The 16182-nt window shown below is 47.1% G+C and overlaps 1 protein-coding gene across 1 annotated transcript; it reads right to left on the reverse strand.

The window, feature by feature from the left end:
- Window positions 1-7919: 7919 nt before the first annotated feature.
- On the reverse strand, window positions 7920-8926 carry S100A8 (S100 calcium binding protein A8). The gene is made up of 3 exons (XM_065891341.1): window positions 8898-8926; window positions 8270-8432; window positions 7920-8119 (listed from the first exon to the last, which is right to left on the reverse strand). The coding sequence occupies exons 2-3, from the start codon at window positions 8408-8410 to the stop codon at window positions 7991-7993; spliced, it is 270 nt and encodes an 89-aa protein (XP_065747413.1). The 5' UTR covers window positions 8411-8432; window positions 8898-8926; the 3' UTR covers window positions 7920-7990.
- Between the last annotated feature and the right edge of the window lie 7256 nt (window positions 8927-16182).

Genomic DNA, 16182 nt, shown 5'->3' on the forward strand with positions numbered 1-16182 from the left:
AATCAACGTGATACACCATATTAAAATATTGAAGGAGAAAAAACATATGATCATCTCAATAGATGCAGAGAAGGCTTTCGACAAAATTCAACACCCAATTATGATTAAAAACTCTGCAGAAAGTAGGCATAGAAGGAACTTTCCTCAACATAATAAAGGCCATATATGACAAGCCCACAGCCAACATCACTCTCAATGGTGAAATACTGAAACCATTTCCACTAAGATCAGGAACAAGACAAAGTTGCCCACTCTCACCACTGTTATTCAACATAGTTTTGGAAGTTTTAGCCACAGCAATCAAAGAAGAAAAAGAAATAAAAGGAATCCAAATTGGAATAGAAGAGATAAAGCTGTCACTGTTTGTTTGCAGATGACATGATACTATACATAGAGAATCCTAAAGATGCTACCAGAAAACTACTAGAGCTAATCAATGAATTTGGTAAAGTAGCAGGATACAAAATTAATGCACAGAAGTCTCTTCCATTCCTATACACTAATGATGAACAATCTGAAAGTGAAATCAAGAAAACACTCCCATTTACCATTGCATCAAAAAGAATAAAATATCTAGGAATAAACCTACCTAAGGAGACAAAAGACCTGTATGCAGAAAATTATATGACACTGATGAAAGAAATTAAGGATGATACAAATAGATGGAAAGATATACCATGTTCTTGGATTGGAAGAATCAACATTGTGAAAATGACTCTACTACCCAAAGCAATCTACAGATTCAATGCAATCCCTATCAAACTACCACTGGCATTTTTCACAGAACTAGAACAAGAATTTTCAGTTTTTATGGAAACACAAAAGACCCCGAATAGCCAAAGCAATCTTGAGAAAGAATAATAGAGCTGGAGGAATCAGATGCCCTGACTTCAGACTATACTACAAAGCTAGAGTAATCAAGACAGTATGGTACTGGCACAAGAACAGAAATATAGATCAGTGGAACAGGATCGAAAGCCCAGAGATAAACCCACACACATATGGTCTCCTTATCTTTGATAAAGGAGGCAGGAATATACAGTGGAGAAAGGACAGCCTCTTCAATAAGTGATGCTGGGAAAACTGGACAGCTACATGTAAAAGAATGAAATTAGAACACTCCCTAACACCATACACAAAAATAAACTCAAAGTGGATTAAAGACCTAAATGTAAGGCCAGAAACTGTCAATCTCTTAGAGGAAAACATAGGCAGAACACTCTATGACATAAATCACAGAAAGATCCTTTTTGACCCACCTCCTAGGGAAATGGAAATAAAAACAAAAATAAACAAATGGGACCTAATGAAACTTCAAAGCTTTTGCACAGCAAAGGAAACCACAAACAAGACAAAAAGACAACCTTCAGAATGGGAGAAAATATTTGCAAATGAAGCAACTGACAAAGGATTAATCTCCAAAACATACAAGCAGCTCATGCAGCTCAATATCAAAAAAACAAACAACCCAATCCAAAAATGGACGGAAGACCTAAATAGACATTTCTCCAAAGAAGATATACCAATTGCCAACAAACACAAGAAAGAATGCTCAGCATCATTAATCATTACAGAAATGCAAATCTAAACTACAATGAGATATCATCTCACACCAGTCAGAATAGCCATCATCAAAAAGTCTACAGACAATAAATGCTGAAGAGGGTGTGGAGAAAAGGGAACCCTCTTGCACTGTTGGTGGGAATGTAAATTGATACAGCCACTATGGAGAACAGTATGGAGGTTCCTTAAAAAACTAAAAATAGAACAACCATACAACCCAACAATCCCACTATGGGGAACATACCCTGAGAATACCATAATTCAAGAAGAGTCATGTACCAAAATGTTCATTGCAGGTCTATTTACAATAGCCAGGACATGGAAGCAACCTAAGTGTCCATCAACAGATGAATGGATAAAGAAGAAGTGGCACGTATATAAAATGGAATATTACTCAGCCATAAAAAGGAATTAAACTGAGTTATTTGTAGTGAGGTGGATGTACCTAGAGACTGTCATACAGAGTGAAGTAAGTTAGAAAGAGAAAAACAAATACCGTATGCTAACACATATATATGGAATCTTAAAAAAAGAAAATTGGTCAGAAGAACCTAGGGGTAAGACGGGAATAAAGATGCAGACCTACTAGAGAATGGACTTGAGTATACGGGGAGGGGGAAGTGTAAGCTGGGACAAAGTGCGAGAGTGCCTTGGACATATATGCACTACCAAACGTAAAATAGCTAGTGGGAAGCAGCCACATAGCACAGGGAGATCAGCTCGGTGCTTTGTGACCACCTAGAGAGGTGGGATAGGGAGGGTGGGAGGGAAGGAGATTCAAGAGGGAAGAGATATGGGGACATATGTAAATGTATAACTGATTGACTATGTTATAAAGCAGAAAGTAACACACAATTGTAAAGCAATTATACTCCAATAAAGGTGTTTAAAAAAAAAGTATATTCAAAAAAATCTTTTTTTAAAAGTGGTACATATATATGATGGAATATCACTCAGCCATAAAAAAGAATGAAATAGTACCATTTGCATCAACATGGAGGGACCAAAGGTTATCATACTAAGTGAAGTGAGCCAGACAAAGACAAATGTCATATGATATTGTTTATATGTGGAATCTAAAAACAAATGATACAAATGAATTTATTTATAAGACAGAAACAGACCCACCGACAGAAAACAAACTTTTGGTTTACCAAAGTGGAAATGGGGGAGAGGGGTAAGCTGGAGGTTTGGGATTAACATATACACACTACTACATATGGAGTAGCTGATCAACGAGGACCTAGTAGTGTATAGAACAGGAAACTATGCTCAATATTTTGTAATAACCTATGGCAGAAAGGAATCTGAAAAAGAATCGATATATATGTATACGTAACTGATCACTGTGCTGTACACCTGAAATTAACACAACATTGTAAATCAACTATACTTCAAAAAAAAGAGATAAATTTCTCCATTAAGTATGACATTTATGATTGGGTCTTAATAGATACACATTATCATGGAGGGTTCTAGGACCAAAGCAGGAAAGAAATCCGGAGCATCCTATCTGGGTTAGATATTTTGCTCTAGAAAGCACAGGGGGGAAAAAATGTGCCATAGCAAAACAAGATGCTGAGCAAGCTGAACTGGATGGAACCCTTGCTGGGCTAGGTTGATGAAGAGCCTCTGGCTTTGGCTGTAAGATAGTCCCATGCTTTCTGCTGCTAATGAGGCCTATTCAGGAGGAAGAAGAGGAGGTTTCTGTCCAAAGAAAGAGGAATAGGTACAGATCATTTGAATGGGTACAGATCATAAAATTCTATGCCCTGATCTTAGCAGCCAGTTCAGACTGTGATTTTGCAAATGAGAATTATTCACATGAGAATTTCCACCACTCCTAAGACTGGAAGGAAGCTCCCGAACCCAGAAGGAGGCACAAACCCTAAGAGCTTACAGACCTCAAAATGTCAATCCTCTGTTCTACAGTCATTGTCTGGAGGATTGTTCATACCAGGAAAAAAAAAAAAAAACCACAGTAATTCAGCCCCAAGGCAGGGTGAGCTCCTGGGCAGAAGAAAGAGGCCCAAGAGAGAAGTTCATTCTGGCACCTGGGGCCCTGATCTTCACCCCTGGATGGCAGAGACCCTTCAGGGGGTCCTCACCCTTCTGGTCCTCAAAGAGACCAGAAAGGCCAGCAGAGGAAGGGCGGGCCCTCTGCACTCACAGGATGGAAATCAGCTAGAAGAAAGTGCTTTCATGTCTGAACAAGGGTTTCTCACCTGGAGACAACCACGGATCTAATCCTAGCTCTGACATTTGCCAGATTAATAATTTTGTCAAGTTTCTTAACTTCTCTGAATCTCCTCATATGCAAAATGGAAATAATAATTACGTGTCTTATAAGATTGTTACAGGATAAGCTATCACAAAGTCTAGTGCTTAAAAGCAAAATTATCAACAAATATAGTGGGCCCATGTCAAAATTCTTGTTTGAATTCATTAATGAGAGAATCAGCAAAGAAGGTTTTTAAAGCTGGTTTGAAGAATATTTGAAAATACATAAAGACATTCAGGAAAGGAATGCCTGAGTAAGATTCTTAATTTAAAATATGACTCTTTTAACTTTCAATAGGGTGATAAAAATTAAAACAGGAGTTTAACATCTCTACCAGGCTATAAAATCATATTACCCCATCAAGCAGATGTAAACTGCCTACTTCTTTATCCACCGTGACTTGTTAATCAAGTATACTGTGCCGACCATGTTACATTCCCCAAGAGTGTCAGACGATAGAAGGTTAACAAGTAGCAAGGACTTGCTTCTATTCAGGCAGACTCTAGCATGAGATCAAAGATTTAAGCAATCACCAGTTTGTCTTTCTCTAGGTTTGAGATGATTTTTTTCCTTTCACACCAACAACTAGAAGGAGCCCAGTAAGTGTTAGCAGCTTTCCCTCCCCTCCTCAGCCCATATGAAATTAGGGTGAGTGAATTCCCTAGGTCAGGAGGCCAGAAGATAGGCTGGTATCTGGACCCGGCTAGAATGATTCTGGCTCCCAAGTGGAGGGATGTACGGGGAAGTCTTTTCCACTGGAATAAGCTCTGTGTTCAGCTGCTAGACACCAGTTGCCCAATTCCAGATATTCCCCATGCTCTTTAAGATTTTTGTCACAATTGTGAGACACTTGGCTGAAGTCAGGAGTCTTGGGTGGAGAAGTGGGATTTCAGACAGGTCATACTCTAAGGCCCCGGAAGTCTCAGTGGCCAGATCTACCTCAGTTGGTGAGCCAACGTCTCCTTTGTGGGCTCGAACATTGCATGAGGCTTCCTGCTACACTTATTTCTCAACTTCCCGCCACCTTGTTCTTCTTTTGTAGCTGGGGAAACAGGAAACCAAATTATCTTGCTCAGTGCTACAAGCCCGTCTGACTCTGCCCAGTAGGTCTTGTAATGGCACAGCCTTGCTTGTAAATTACCATCTGCAAGCCTGCCTACTCCATGGACCTTCCAAGGATGGCCTCCCTCACCTCCTCCTCATTCTCCAGGTAGCCAGTGCCAGCTGGGCCACCTCCCATGTCCAACCATGAGCCTGGGTATCAACCATTTGATAGCTCCAGGTCAATGCAATTCTTCACAACCAGTGGCCCATCACTTATGGTGAAACTCCAAAGGGCACTCTGGGCTACCTTCTGCATGGTCCTCTGAGAGGACTCAGAAAGCAGACTCATTGGACTTTCAACTAAAGGCAAACTGTTAATAATGGTAAATCTCCCCCAAAGGATCCATTAACAGCAAGTCTAACAACGCATTTTCAAGGAGAGAGAAAGGCACTGGGATATGTTGCCCCTCACCCACACTTGGATACACAGACACACACACACACCACCACCACCACCACAACCACAACCACCACCACCACCACCACTACCACCACTACCACCAATGTGGATAACTGAGAGGCAGATTCAGGTTGCCCTCTCCTTTTGTGCATTCACCCATTATATTCCCTAAATATTGAGTGAAGCCTGGGATGCTGCTTGATGAACCCTGCCAACCTTTCCCATCTTTTTTTGCCTGGGCCACATTTGGGCCAGCAGCTCAACTTTAAAGGTGCTTCTGAGAACTGCATGAGAGTTTCCTCAATGCAGAGAGTGTGTTCACACTCCTGAATTAGGTGGAAGCACTTGCTTGGGGGAATAGACAAACTGATCCTTCAGGAAAGCTGAAAAGGAAGTAATTTTGTCCCTAGCCTTCCCACGCTTGCCCAGAAGGAGCCCATCTCCATATCTGATGACTAGACACCCCCCCCATCCCATTTTATGTCCCAATCTTAGTTCTCTGCTGGCTGCCAAACACTTTCACTAATATGTTAGCTGATAATAAAACTGGTTGGTAATTAAAGCCTTGGTCAATGAATAAGGATTTAAGCTGTTACCTTTCCCTGTTCATTTGCATTTCTATATAAGTAAAGTCTGCTACAAAGGAAAAGCCCTGTGATCTGGGGTGAGTGATCTTCAGCCCTGGGATCTATTCATCTGAGTGGCATTTTGTTGGGTGGGGGAGGGACTTGGTCCTCCTGAAATGGGGGGGAATTGGCCACCTCCTCTTCTCCTCCTGGGCACGAAGCACTTCTGCCTTCTCCAGAGATGCCCTCCTTCTCCCACCCCCACCCCTCATGGTCTGGCTCCTCTTCAGCCCAGGCTCCTGGGGTCAGAGGCACACAATCATCCCAGAGAGGGTTGAAGGGTCCCTGCTGTTCATGCAGAGGCTCAGTGCCTCATGCATACAGTGGGACCCCAAGCCAGCTTCCGTCTCCAGGGATATAGTGCACCCCCAGCTTCACAGAGCAGGAGCATTGTGAAGGGGTAGGGACAGCAGCAGAGAAATTGATTTAGGCCTTAGCAGCACACGTCCCCACCAAGTCCGGCCACGCACAAAACAACAGTAGAAATACTCCACCTTTCATTACTAAAATCTAGCAGCCATGACAAGTGTTCTTAACCTTTTAGGGGCCTTTGGACCCTTTTTTAATAGTGAAAGAGGGGCTTCCCTGGTGGCACAGTGGTTAAGAATCTGCCTACCAATGCAGGGGACACGGGTTCGAGCCCTGGTCCAGGAAGATCCCACATGCAGCAGAGCAACTAAGCCTGTGCGCCACAACTACTGAGCCTGCGCTCTAGAGCCCGCAAGCCACAACTACTGAGCCCACGTGCCACAACTACTGAAGCCCACTCGCCTAGAGCCCGTGCTCTGCAACAAGGGAAGCCACGACAAAGAGAAGCCTGCGCAACACAACGAAGAGTAGTCCCCTTCACCACAACTAGAGAAAGCCCGCGCACAGCAACAAAGACCCAATGCAGCCATAAATAAATAAATAAATATTTTTTAAAAAAATAGTGAAAGACTCAGAGGAATGAGTTTATACATATACACTCAAAATGATGCATTCAACTTTGATTCCATTCCAGAGCTATACCGTAGACCAAGTTAAAACCCCTGGTGTAGAGATTCTGGTGACAGCTCCCAACCCCCTTCCCCATTACTAACACCGCCGCCCCATCACCTAAGTGGGGACAACAGAAAATGTCCCAAGGCACAGCATGGAAACTCAACTTGGGAGTTGGGTCCTGGTGAGAGGTGCCCATTCATCTTCTGGCCCTCCCATTTCCCCAGACCCTTGGAAATCCAGAGTAATGATGGGGAGATTATTTTAGATAAGTCACTGATTACTAGAGCATTCAACCCAAAGGGAAGTATTTGAGTACCCTAGTCTTTGAGTTGATCTTTATTAATGTATTAGCCTATCTGCCCATTCCTTTATTATTTAATCAAGTTAGGAGGTTGGGAATGGAGAGAGAAGGAAAGCTTCCAAAATCTCTTAAGGAGAAATTACAAGTGTAGAGCCAGGGGGCTTATTAGTGTTACTTCGTTAGAACTCTAAGCATCCACCTAAGTTCACACCACACATAGAATCAATCTCTCTCTTTCTCTCATACACACACAGACACACTTCTACATAGTTATCTCCCTGATTTCCTGAAAGTTACATCTAAGATAATTGGCTGGAAATTACAACTTAGAGAACACTATGAGCTTTCCTTACGTCACCCTGTTCTCATATCACCCATTTGGGAACAAGTAGGAAAATCAACAGCTATAGTGTGTTGGACTCTGTAGAATCCTTAAGTCAATGGAACCCATGACTCAGGACCGTGGGGCTGGAAGAGCCTTGGGAATCATTTAGGGAGAACACGGGGAAGAAAGGAGACAAGCAGTAAGCACACAGGGCTCGTGAGAGATGGAGAGTGGAGGCAACAGAGGTTTGTTTTTCTTCCTTGGGTTTTCCAACCCTCCCTCCAACCCCCAGGAGCCTCATTCCACAAGAGAAAAGCAAGAAACCAAGAGAGGCCTGAGGTATCAATTACTTTATTACTCTGAGGGGACAAGTCCAGGGGACCAGACCCAGGGCTCTATAGCTCTGTTATTCTTTGTGAATGTCTTCATGGGCTGCCAGGCCCACCTTTATTACCAGTGAGAGGAACTCCTGGAAGTTAAGTGCACCATCCTCATTGATGTCCAACTCTTTGAACCAGGTGCCTACATCCTTTTTCTGTGAAGATTGGAGAGAAAGAAGCCAGAGTGTAAAGATCTCAGGGAACCTGAGGCATGGCTGTCTGCACAGGGCAATGCCAGGGACCAGTGACCAAGGGCGTCATCAGAGCCGAGCAGAGAACCCCGACCACACCCAGCCCCTCCTCACCGTCATAAACTTAGGACACTCCGTCTCTAACAATTTCTTCAAGTCATCCCTATAGATGGCGTGGTAATTCCCTTTCACCAGGGAGTACTTGTGGTAGACCTCAATGAGGGAGTTCATGGCAGTCTCCAGGTCCGTCAGCATAGTGCCCAAGGATTTGCCCTACCTGGAAGACAGAGCACACGGGCAACCCCGACATGGGGAGGGTGCCTAGGGGGACACTCTGAAGGCTCATACTCCAAGGGATGGCTCTGTCCTGGATGGCACCATCCAGATAACTAAACCCAGCATAGGGCTATGGCTATGATGGGAAGTGGGGGACGACGTGGATGAGGATGTGGAAGGAAGCAGGGTATATATACACACACACACAATTACTGCCAGCTCTCCCCATGCCCCCAGCCGCTTCCCAGGAAGGGCCCAGCTTGGGAATCAAACATGCCCTCACCCAAAAATACTAGAGCACCCGGCTCCTTCTTCAGCCCTGGCTCACGCTTCTCTTCCGGGAGCCCTGGACTCAGTCCAGACCTCCCCGAGCTTTCTCTCCCCTCCTCAGAGAAGGCTGCTGCACTCCTCAGCCCTCCCCAGGGGAAGCCCAAAGTGTGGGACAGACTGGGGCAGTTCCACTTACCAGGCCTCCCCAAAACAGAGTTGACAAAAATATGCAGGGCTGAGTGTCGGCTCCCTTTTATAGCAACGAGGCTTGGCCAGCTGCCCAGGACCTCAGACCACTCAGAGGCAGCTGCTCCCTTCGAGGATTGCTACAGCCTCTGGTTTCCCAACAAGGTGAGTGGGGCAATCACTGCACAGAATGAAAAGTTCTGATGCAGAGCTTGGAGCGGTGTGGGGGGAGCACAGGAAAGGTAGAAGGAGGAAGGTTTTTGCCAGGCAGGGATGCACAGCAGGAGAAATCAGGAAGACAGCATGGTGAGGACTCCTCTTGTAAGCTGCTAGCAACCCCTGGCTTGGTCAACCAGGATGTCCACTTCTGAGTCCTTCCCACGGTTGCTGTGGCTGTTCCCGTGGCTAGTGGCCAGTCTGTGCATCTCTGAAATGGAACTGAAGTTGAGTGCATCATTTTGAGTGCATGAGTATAAGCTCATTCCTCCATAGCTTTCATCACATTCTCAAAAGGGTCCAAAGGCCCCTAAAAGGTTAAGAACACTTGTCATGGCTGCTGGGTTTTAGTAATGAAAGGTGGAGTATTTCTACTGTTGTTTTGTGTGTGGCCGGACTTGGTGGGGACGTGTGCTGCTAAGGCCTAAATCAATTTCTCTGCTGCTGCCCCTACCCCTTCACAACGCTCCTGCTCTGTGAAGCTGGGGGTGCACTGTGCCCCAGGAGACGGATGCTGGCTTGGGGTCCCTCTGTATGCATGAGGCACTGAGCCTCTGCATGAACAGCAGGGACCCTTCAACCCTCTCTGGGATGATTGTGTGCCTCTGACCCCAGGAGCCTGGGCTGAAGAGGAGCCAGACCATGAGGGGTGGGGGTGGGAGAAGGAGGGCATCTCTGGAGAAGGCAGAAGTGCTTCATGCCGAAGAGGAGAAGAGGAGGTGGCCAATTCCCCCCGGATTTCAGGAGGACCAAGTCCCTCTCCCACCCAACAAAATGCCACTCAGATGAACTGGTTTCCAACACTGAAGATTTGTGGTGCATTTCTCTTGCTACAAAGCCCTTCAGACTCACATAACCTATTAATATACTCAGAACATGCCTATCAGGAAGGCGGGGCAGAGCCCACTCAGTCTACACACACAGAAGTCAAGCCCCCAGGAAGGTGAAGTGGTTCCTCCAGAGTTTCCCAGTGCAGATGTGTCAAAGCCCAGACCGGATCCCAGAGCATCAGGCTCCCAGAGTGTGATCTGACAAGAACATGACTCTGCTGAGAAAACTCCTCCCCTCTCTCCTTCCTTCATGCAGTCAACAAATATTTACCCTATGCTCCCCCAAGGCCTAGGCCATCACTGCCTCCTAGGGGAAGTAGATAGGATTAGCCTCTCTCTCCATGTTTCTACAGCCCTTTAGGCTCCATTTTGTCATTAACTTTATAGCTATGTGACCTAGGGCTAATTACTTACCCTCACTGTGCTTTAGTTACATCAATTATTAAGTAGAGATTAAAAATAGAGTCTACCGTCAGCTTACAGAATAGGAGAGAATATTTGCAAATCATATATCTGAGAAGGGATTAATATCCAGAATACAGAAAGCCTACAACTCAACTCTAAAAAAAACAAACAACTCAACTGAAAACTGGGCAAATGTCTTGAATAGACATTTCTCCAAAGGAGACATACAAATGACCCATAATCACAGGAAAAGATGCTCCACCTCACTAATCATTAGGGAAGGCAAATCAAAACCACAATGAGAGGGCTTCCCTGGTGGCGCAGTGGTTGAGAGTCCGCCTGCTGATGCAGGGGATGCGGGTTCGTGCCCCGGTCCGGGAAGATCCCACATGCTGCGGAGCGGCTGGGCCCGTGAGCCATGGCCGCTGAGCCTGTGCGTCCGGAGCCTGTGCTCTGCAGCAGGAGAGGCCAGAACAGTGAGAGGGCCGCGTACCGCAAAAAAAAAAAAAAAAAAAAAAAAAAAAAACCACAATGAGATACCACCTCACACCCATTAGAATGTCTGCTGTCAACAAAGACAGAAAATAACAAGTGTTGAAAAGGATGTGGAGAAATTGGAACCCTTGTGTACTGCTGGTGGGAATGTAAAATAGTGCAACCACTGTGGAAAAAAGTATGGTGGTTCCTCAAAAAATTAAAAACAGAATTACCATATGATCCAGCAATTCCACTTCTGGGTATATACCCAAAATAATTGAAAGCAGTCTCAAAAAGATATTTGTACACCCATGTTCACAGAGGCATTATTCACAATAGCCAAAATGTGGAAGCAACCCAAGCGTCCATCCACAGATGAATGGATAAATAAGTGTGGTATATACATGCAATGGAATATTATTCAGCCTTTAAAAAGGAAAGAAATCCTGACACATGATACAACATAGGTGAACCTTGAGGACATTATGCTAAGTGAAATAAGACAGACACAAAAAGACAGATACTGTATGATTCCACTTATATGAGGTACCTGGAGTAATCAAACTCATAGAGACAGAAAGTAGAATGGTGATTGCCGGGGTCTAGGAGGAGGGGGAGGGCGGGAGCTATTGTTTATTGGGTGCAGAGTTTCAGTTGCGAGATGATGAGAGCTCTGGAGATTGGATGCACAACAACGTGAGTACACTTAACACAACTGAACTGGACACTTAGAAATGGTTACAATGGTAAATTCTATGTTATTTGTATATTATCACAATTTAAAATATTTTAAAATTCGAAACGCTTCCACCTAAAAAAAAAATAAAATCTACCTGATAGTGTTGTTGTGAGGATTAATAATAGATGAAAAATATTTATGATTTGTGGGCTTTTATTAATTTGCATTATGTTTTAATTAAAGTTTACACACACACACAAAAAAAATGTGTGAAGTGCTCAAAGCAGCGCATAGTAAGCAAGCACTGTGTGAGTGTACAGCGTGATTACTGCTCTGTAAATGTGTCTGATTCCCCAGCTGGGCTGTGAACCTTCGAGGACCCAGACTGGCTCATCCACCTCTGCCTCCCTGGGACCCAGCACAGTGCCTGGCATATACTATAACAGCAACAACAATCAATAAGAACAAATAGCAAAATAATAGCTAGTATTTACTGGGTTCTTACCATACACCAGGAATCACTGCAAGTGCTTTACTTACATCAGATCATTTAATCCTCACAGTAATCCTATGAGTTATGTTCTATCATAATTCCCACTTTACAGAAGAGGAAGCTGAGGGCCACAGAGATACAACATTTGGTGCATCAGAGGACTTAGATGGCTTATGACCCGCTGTGACAGCATCTACTTTCTGCACCTGCCTGGAATGTCTCTTTGCCATTAAAGTCGTCCTCATCCTTCCTGCCCCAGCCCAGGCACCATCTGCTCTCATCCATCCCTGACTCTCCTCCCCCCACTCTTATCAACACGGAGTTAATTCTTCTCTCCTCCACGCTACCAAACCCTTCTGCATCCCAGCATTTGCCCTGCTGTATTAGGGTTCACCTGTTTATTGCCTGTCTTTTCTTTAGGTCTGGGAGCCCCTTTAGAGCAGAAACCACATCACATCCTGGGCCCTGGCGCCTACTAGGGGCTCAGTTAATACCTACTGAGGGGATAAGTGAATGCAAAATTGAACATTGATCTAGCCCTTACCCAATGCAAAAATTCCCTTTGTCATACCCAGCCACTTTAAGTGGTTTTTGGAGCAAGACAGGATATAGATCCATCAACCAAATGCAGTCTACCTTCCTTGGCTAGTCAACCTCTTAACAGGAAAATAGGGCTGTTTCCGACATCTAATATGACAAGTTTTCAGCCAATGATCAAGCAGTTGGTGCATACCTCTTATTTGCCAGGCCCCTTCTATATGACCTGGCACAATACCATCTTACCCCAAATAGCGCATCATATTTTCAAAGTGTTTTTACATCCACTAACTCTTTTGATAACCCTGTGAAATGGACATCACAGGTACAATTATCCCTATGTGACAGATGAGAAAACTGAGGCACGGGGAGTCACCTAAGTTCCTCTGGGCATGCATTCTGCTTTGTGTTGGTGCTTAGGTGCCAAAAAGCACGCTTTAGAACAACAGGGTCACTTTTTCTGAGATTCTATTTCGGCTTTGTTCACTAGCCCGGCATGGAGCTCACGCTGACCTCTTTCAAGGGGGTTGATGGTGAGGTTGATGAAGATGATGTTTTTCCCAGACCCCGGACCCCTTGGGAGATGCCTGCCTTGAAGCAGCTCCCCTGAGAATGTCCCTGTGGAGACAGCTTTCTTCATCCAGAAAGGAAGGAAAACAAAGCCCCAGGTCCAGCAAGGGAGACATGAGCCATGACCCCCTCCAGCCTCATGTGCTTGTCCATGGAGCCTGCTGACCAGCGAGGCTATGAAATGCTGCCCCCAGAGATGCTCCCCCTGGACAGGCAGCCTTGGGGGCCTCGAGGAGAGCAGGACCAGGCTGAGCTGACCTGGCAGGAGAGGGTGTCAGGAATTGGGTAAGCACATGGGGGAAAAGGCAGCTCCTGTAATCAGACTGACAGACATGGGGCAACCACGGGGAGCGGAACCGAGTCCTGTTTACAAGAAACAGCTCAGTCCCAGCTGCGTGTCCCAATACCAGGCTCTTGCCCGCAGCTAAGGAAATGTGGAGAGAACCCGCAGGGTCGGTGGAGAAACCTTCCGGGGAGGGGCAGGAGGAATGGGCTGAGCCGCCCCTTCATACCCAAAGCCTGTAGAACACAACACATTTCAGGTGAGACAGGCAGGGAAGACCCACCTGGGCCTGGGGCAAGGCTGTCCTGAGTCACCAGGCCAACTGTCTCCAAGTCTCTGGACGTGACTAAGCGACCTGCAGGAGGCAACACAGACCTGGGTCATGGGATTCCAATCAGCAGGCACCATCCCTGCATCACTCCCTCCCTGAGCACGCTCTGTGTGACAATACCGGGCCCTGTGCGGGACACGGAGACGACAGGACGTGGTGCCTGTCTTGGCAGAGGACACAGACAGCAACACACCTCCATGCAGCAGGACAGGCACCTCCACAGGGGAAGTCCAGATGGAAATGGGGGAGGGGGGCTGCTGACTTTTAAAAGACGAGCACTGGGGATTGGCAAGCGTGGACGGGCATTCATGGCAGGCCTGCTTCCAAGCTCCACTGATCAGGAACAAAGGTCCCTGGCTCGGCTGCAGGGCACTGCTCCCCATGTTTGGTTCACAGACCCAGCTACCAAAGGGAACCAAGTCCCTTAGATGACACCCCCAATCATCTGCACAGGGGAGCAACACAGATGATTATCCATTATTCCTCTAAAACTCATCGTTTCTATCACAATGCGCTCAGGACGTGGGTCCTCAGACCATCCTCAGAGAATAAACCTGCCAAGAAGGACCCAGCAGGGCCTGAAGGCAGAGGAGACCTCCCCAAGAGACTCTGCATCAGATTCGTGGGCTCCCAGGGAGAGACAAAAACAAACAACGCAGAAACAGGGTAGGGGAAGGTCTCAGCAGGGAGGGATCAGGGAGTCACAAATAGCCCAGATTCAGAAAAACGCCCGCATCCCTCATCATTTTTTTCTTAGTAAAAACCAGACCAAACCCTCCTCTTCTCCAGGAAGCCTTCCCTGATTGACAGTCACCCACATCCCACTCCACTCTTCCCTTTGAAAGGCTGCATTGCTGGCTTTGCCCTTGACCCCATCTCTAACTCATAGTGGGAAAAATCCACCTCACAATCTCCCCTCCCAGACCGGCCCGGACCTACCACCCGATGTCAGTTACCAGTGTCATCTTCCCCTCCCTGTCCTGGCCCCTTCCCAGGCCCAGGCTGCTCCGCCTTTGTTGGGACTCTCTTTTGAAGTTGGAAGAACTTCTGCCCTCCTAACTCATATGCAGTCATGTGTGAGTAGTGAACGACTGATCAGAACATCACTGGTGAGGCCTGGTTTCCTTGTCAAGGACCCAGCTCCCCAAGAGAAGAGACTACTTGCTCTCAGACTGAAAGTTGAGGGCAGGGGCTCTGTCTCTCTGCTCAGACAGGGGCTCCTGGGGGCAGGGGCTGTCTCTCACCCAAAACGGATGATCCTCAAAGTAGGACCAAACCTCCTCTTTCTGGACCTGGAGCAGATGCCCAGAACCAGGAACTCAACAACATCCCAAAATGTTTACAAAGTTGCTTTATTCTCTTCCTTCACGGCTGTCCTTACCACAGACACACACGGCAGAGCTGTCCCTTCAGCTGTCCGTAGCCAGGTCGCACCTGCTCCCCAGCTGGCCCCTGTGGGGAGGCTGCCTTTGCTCCCCTTGATAGAGTCTGTGCTGGGCGCTGTGCCGGGCGCACAACTGCTGGTGCTACTGCGGATGGTAGTCCTTCGGCAGCTTGCCCAAGCGGTAGAGGAACCCCTCAAAGCAGATCTGGTTGTCCTTGTTCTTGTCTGCCACCCAGAACAATTCCGTGATGGAGTACGGCTCCTTCCGGCCCTGAGGGGTGGGCAGAGGGTCAACCACGCACCCAGGCATTGCCCCGCAGCAATGGCCAGGCCCTCCGCTGCCTGCCGGTGGGAGGACAGGGTGGGGGACTGTGGCCTGGCCCTGCCTGGAGGAGGCTTGCAGGACATAGCTCCTCACTCAAACAGTCAGTGGCCAGGACAGCCTATGCGGCAGAATCCGGCCAAAGAGGCAGCGGCATGGTGGGCACCTCAGCTAACTGGACCTGGGGCTGCATGGGAGACAGAGGGTGCGGGCAGGGCTCCATTTGCTGGCTGACTGCACACCCCACAACACAATCCACATTCGTCCACCATCGGAGGCTGTTTAAGACTGTCTCCCCTGCAGGGACAGCCCAGCCCAGGGGCTTCGGGGTGGAGAGCTGTGCCCACCTTCTCCACACTGGGAGCTCCCAGGGCAGAGCCCACCGCCTCTCATGTCTGCGTCTCCAGCACTGCTGCAGGGCCAGCACCAGGCGGGGTCACATGTCTGCATGCTGTGGCACCGGCCCAGGAACTGTTTATGACACTGGGCCCATGTCACCTATGGAAGGGGTAGATCAAGGGAAAGGCCAGAGCCGTGGGCCCCGGAGCTGGCCAGAATGTCCCAGAGGAGGCGGCCCTCAGGGCTGAGAACTGGGGATGGTATAGGGAGGAAAGGAGCATTTGAAGTGGAAGGGACAGCCAGGGGTCAGAGGGCAGATGACGACAAGGTGGAGCGCTCGGCAGTGTGGGTGAGGCAGCTTTCAACAGGATTTGGCTGATGGGCATGGGGAAGCCGGCCTGAAGTTCTCAGAAAGCTTCCAGGAAGGAC

The sequence above is a fragment of the Phocoena phocoena genome, chromosome 1 (genome assembly GCF_963924675.1).
Source record: "Phocoena phocoena chromosome 1, mPhoPho1.1, whole genome shotgun sequence".
In the NCBI taxonomy this organism is placed as follows: domain Eukaryota; kingdom Metazoa; phylum Chordata; class Mammalia; order Artiodactyla; family Phocoenidae; genus Phocoena; species Phocoena phocoena.